General features: G+C 37.7%; 1 protein-coding gene across 1 annotated transcript; it reads right to left on the bottom strand.

Annotated features, from left to right (window-relative positions):
- Positions 1–1,173: 1,173 nt before the first annotated feature.
- LOC149558316 (uncharacterized) lies at positions 1,174–4,959 on the bottom strand. Its single transcript, XM_089832584.1, has 3 exons — positions 3,956–4,959; positions 3,192–3,853; positions 1,174–1,827 (listed from the first exon to the last, which is right to left on the bottom strand). Exons 2-3 carry the CDS (start codon positions 3,829–3,831, stop codon positions 1,493–1,495), a joined length of 975 nt encoding a protein of 324 aa, XP_089688710.1. The 5' UTR covers positions 3,832–3,853; positions 3,956–4,959; the 3' UTR covers positions 1,174–1,492.
- Positions 4,960–5,351: the final 392 nt, after the last annotated feature.

The following is a 5,351-nucleotide window of genomic DNA, read 5'->3' as shown; positions in this document are numbered from 1 at the left end:
AGAGCATATCTATACTCAATGCTCATGGACAATGTATCATAATATTGCATTTGAAAAATTGTTGGAGCCTTCAAGGTGATTTAACATCGGATAAGAATCTTCTCAAGTCATATTGTTGGCATTCTTTGCATACAATCAGCATGGTAATAGAGCACATTGTAGGATAGCAGCATAGACTAGTGTTGTCACTATTTACGGTGAACTCGATAAATATTTCATGTCTGGCAAGAGCCAACGATTCAGTATCTGTACAGTTTCCCTCACATGTTGCAATTTGACATCATATAGGGTAGTATTTCCCTCATTGATAAAACTGAGAGCCGTAACAACTATCCATGTCATACCTGTGAAATGGCAGAGTTCATTATAAAAAATATGGGATGTAATAAACGACAGAAGGATTCATTTGGACCCAGTTAATCAAATCAAGATAGAAAAACCATGACAAGGCATTATAAGTCGGACACTGCATACCCATTGAAAAGCGAAATATCATCTTAACACAAACTATCACTATGATGACCATCAAAGAGAATATTATTTTAAGCAATTAGCTATTTATCAAAACATTTTTCAGTGATATTGCATTACAACCATAAATTACTTATCGATTTTGTTAAGTAACCAAATCTCTGTCCACAGGATTATTTTAATACAAAGAGTACTGTTTGGATTAGTTTCTAAATCACATACCATTAATTCTTACAATAGTTACGAGATACGAGTGCATAAAAACATCAGAATTCAACTTGAAGAACCGGGGAATTACACACTCTGTCAAGCTCAGAATTTAAAGAATATTGTTTGGGTTTTTTTCTAAATTGCATACCATTAATTCTCACAATAGTTAGGTGATGAGTGTAAAAACATCTGAGTTCAACTCAGAGAACCATGGAATTAAACATTGTGTCAAGCTCAGAAAACATCTGAATTCAACTTGGAGAACCATGGAATTAAACATTGTGTCAAGCTCAGAAAACATCTGAATTCAACTTGGAGAACCATGGACTTAAACATTGTGTCAAGCTCAGGATTTGAGAAATATTGGAGACAAAACTAGTGAGGTATTGCAATTGAACCCATCAGACCAGAAAGAACCAAAACATCACGATGTGTGATACACAAACATTTAGCAAATACAGATGAGCATAACATCTGCACAGAATGCTGAAGTAGTAAAAGTGGAATGACATCTATCAAAGCAGTTTACATGTCGAATATGTTGGCTGAAAATCTACAAAAGGATTTCAAAAAGTGGGCTTCGGTGAAAAAAAATGCCCACAATGCAATAGATTGCTTACATTACAGGAAAATTGAACACCCTGAAGCACTGAAGACAATACAGGGATCAGCATCTCCATGCTTTCCACAGCAATGTATTGTCATTAGTAACATCAGAATAAAATGTACATTCCCTGAAAGAATTCCTAGTTAGCAGTACTAAGGAAACCAAACAATACAGAAAACGCATCATTAGCTTTCTGGAATCAAATTATTCAGTCGTAGCAGATCTGTCGGAGGCCAAAGTAAGAATAGCATTGGCAAGATTGTTAACAGCATTTATGAGCCCTGTAATACCTTGTTTACTCATCTCTGTTTTTGCTTCTTCAATACGTAGCTTCTTCTCCTCTACACCTAAAATATCCATATGTCTTTTGTCTTTCTTCTCTTCACACGCCATCAGTGTTTGGGTTATCTGTATTGTACTCTCAGCCATGGCCGGGGCTAACCCATGTGCACTGCTTACCCTCCTCCTTTTGGCAGATGCATGTGGGACTTCACTTCCATCATTATCAGAACTGTCTGACATCTCGGCAGAGTAGCCACCTACAGAGTTCAAGAGCAAATAACCATGTCACATTTTGCAAAATATCAAAAGAATAACTGTATTGTTATATTGTGTGTGTTTTTTGATTATCAACGTTTCAGATCATACTCAGCGATCCATCATCAGGATGAGAGAGCTCTTAATTGTAAGCAAGATATTTACCGCACTAATCCTTCATGGTCACACCATAGAATCTATCCAAACTGTCTGTATGATAACATGAAAATGGGATCGATTTCCAGTTTACAATATTATAATCCTGGTGAAGTTACCAAATATTTAACTCCATCTAACATGGACAGAAAGACCTGGTACTAACATAAAAAGCTTAGAGGCAAACTGCTAAATGTTGCAATAAGTTGATTGCTACACCACTGTCAATCAGAAACTAATTTAAGCTTCTTTATTAATCTGTTTTCAACATTCAGAAGTTTTGCTAATTAGATCAAAAGATGATATTCAGATGCATTGGTTTTGTCCTATAAACTTGACCTTAATATTGAATGGGGTAGGAGTTCCATTTGCATCTGATTGCCAGAGCAAGTGTACTGGTCCTCGGAGTGAGTTGACATTACACCCACCAATTGTACAAACCAACAAACTCACACATGGATCAGCTAAGCTAAGCTAAGCTATAACAATGGAGGAGTAATTATCTGTCCTAGATGTCAAAGAGGACTTACAAATGCACTCTCTCCGCTACTCTCCCCAAACATGTCTATGTGGCTATAATAACCAAACACACTGTGATCCTCGCCATTGGAGGACAACCTTGTCAACAAACTTGGGATCACTTTGAATGCTGTTTCTGGATTAGATTGTGTTATTATTTTTGCCAGCAAACTTGAGATCATTTTTTCTCCTTATGCTTTCTTTCTTCATCCTGAGGATGGACTGTGATCCGAAACAATTATAACACAATCGAATCCAAAAACAGCATTCAAAAAACTTGGTATCTTTGATTTACAAAATTATTTCAAAATTTTAATTTATTATGTGGTCAGCAGACCATGGGATGGTAAATTGAACTCACTCAATCCTAAAATTATGTTCTATGATTCTCCATGGCATATTGAGAACCGGGCCTATCAAGTCTTTCTTACTTTAAGCTATCAACTACATAGAGGCTAGGCACAGGATCAACTCATATCCAGCATTCAAAAAGGGAATTAGTTACAGTTTATCAGATGTCTCAACGAATCAGACAATGGAGAAGATTTAACATATTTGCTGAATTCATTGAGCGACTGATTCCTATTTGAGGGCCGGCCCAATCCAAATAACAAGCAATTATGAACTGAAATTAATCTCCATCCACAAGCTATATTTCAGAATAATTGATCAAATGCAATGAAAAATGTACCTGACATCTGTCTTTGTTGTTGGTGTGAAGGAAATGCTTGATGTGTTGGCTGTGGGTGGTGTTGTGGTTGTGGTTGCTGCTGCTGCTGCTGGATTTGATGTTGGGGAGGAGGAAGAGGTAAAAGCAGCTGCTGCTGTTGCTGTTGAAGAGGCATGCTGGTCATATTACCCCCTGATATATTAGCCGGAGGGTTCCTAGGATATCTTTTATCAACAACTTCATGAAGTCTTTCATAAACCTGATTAAGCAGATTGGAAGGAAGCCCTCTTTCCTTCCTCTCATGCTTCTCAAGGTCCCAATACGAGGGCTGACCGGGACCAATCCTGTTTTCATATTCCCTGACCTTCTTGTAATCCCTTAGCAGATTATCCCATTTATCATTGCATTGATTTTGGCTTCGGATACACCCATTCTTATAGCAATAATTCTCAACCCATTTCCATCTTAGTTCCGCAGTCTTACCACCCCTCTCCTTATCCCCACCTCTCATTCTTCTCTCATCATCGAGCTTCTTGGCATCTAACAGGACCAGAGTCTCATGGAGAGTCCATATGCCCTTGGTATAACCCCTTCCACCTCTTTCTCCTACCGTCTCTGGATTCTCCACTCTAACTATGGCACTACTGCTTGGGTCTGCCATGATACTAGCATTGCCTACTCTTCTATTGAACCAGAAAAACAAGACTTAAAAAAAGGTAAATACTCGTGAAATATGAAATCTTCGAAGGAAATAGTTCGTCAAAAAAAAATATATGAATCCTCACCTAATACTACCAAATAATTGGATATAACTCTAGCAATTGGGTTCGGCGGAGAAGTTTTAATGTCAATATCTGAAGCATCTCCATCTAGGTTCCATATTGCTTCCCTCAACTGGTGTATTTGAATGCTAATTGGGTATAAAATACATGGATATGAATCGGGAATGACACTGCTCCCAATAACAACACCCTCAAAAACCCATAATCCACACTCAATTGTAGCAAGTAAGGCCTAGTGCATTGGAACACACTACTCCTACAGATCCTAGGCATAATAAAACCCCTAGCTATTCTTGGTACAATTTCCACTGCAAAATCATGTGCAGGGATCAGCGAAGCTTGCAGCTCCCACTCTACAGGAAGCATGAACATTTCATTTAAGTATGAAGCTACAAATTCCAATCACCCATACAAAAGTACGCATCATTTCACATCACCGAATAACCCTAGAGTCCTGGAAAGGCTACCTTACACACCATGGCTAGGCATCATTTCAGTAAAATTTCAAGCATTCCACTTCATTCATTTCGATAACACAAAGACCATCATAAATCATCCCAGCAATGAATAGACCGACACATCCTGTATAAATTATAAGCCTTCAGTTTAAAACCCCACCTTCAAAACGAGCCAAAAGACCTTAAAATCACACTTTACAGCCCTAATCAAACAGAATATACAACCTTCATATTCAACAAAGTCATAAAAAGGGTTTCAACGACCACATATTTTCAAGAAACCCAAATGAAACTCCTGATTTTTGAGATCCAACAGCCCTCTCTAGGAGGCTCTGTAAAGAGCTAACAAACACAAAGGAAGTGGAGGTGGCTTTTGAATTAATGAAAGTTGATTCAGATGTAAAGTCCGCCTCCATTAAACTAAACAATAATTATACTTTTTAAGGTACCCAACATTCTGATAAAATTATACTAACCTCAACTTTCTCTATTATTATTACTTAAATCCAGTGCATTTGTTCACCATTAGCATCCGAGCACTGTGATTTATTTGTTTCATGTGATATATGATATGATTTCTTTGACCGTACAGTTGGAATGCAAGTACTGGTTGGGCCAGTCAAATGCTAGTCAACGAATTTCCCACTTTACTCCTGTCCCTCTCGATCCTCTCAATTTATTATTTTTGATTTCTTCCCCTATGCTCTTGGGTTATTTATTTTCCTCTTAATTATTCCAAAGGTATGAGACTTTGGAGTTCTTTCTGTGACTGCTTTTCTATGTAAATTTTAATATTTTGATTCTCTGGTTTGGGACAAGAGACAAATGGGTGATGGTTATGAGATGGGTTTGTGGCATGAAAACACGTTATAATGTAAGTACACTGGTCAATGCAGTCCTCTGGGCCCCATTGGATTGATTTCTAGAAAGTACCCAAGTGA

Source organism: Cupressus sempervirens, chromosome 5, assembly GCF_028749045.1.
Source record: "Cupressus sempervirens isolate cs-2001-9-10 chromosome 5, ASM2874904v1, whole genome shotgun sequence".
Classification (NCBI taxonomy): Eukaryota; Viridiplantae; Streptophyta; class Pinopsida; order Cupressales; family Cupressaceae; genus Cupressus; species Cupressus sempervirens.
The sequence above is the reverse complement of the archived record's forward strand: the minus strand, read 5'-3'. Positions and strand labels throughout refer to the sequence as shown.

Bases quoted from the DNA above. Each gene is read 5' to 3' on its own strand.
- LOC149558316 (XM_089832584.1), bottom strand. From the start codon at position 3,831: ATGGCAGACCCAAGCAGTAGTGCCATAGTTAGAGTGGAGAATCCAGAG. The intron at 1,828-3,191 runs GTACATTTTTCA...TGAACTCTGTAG, and splicing joins ACAACAAAGACAGATGTCAG to GTGGCTACTCTGCCGAGATG.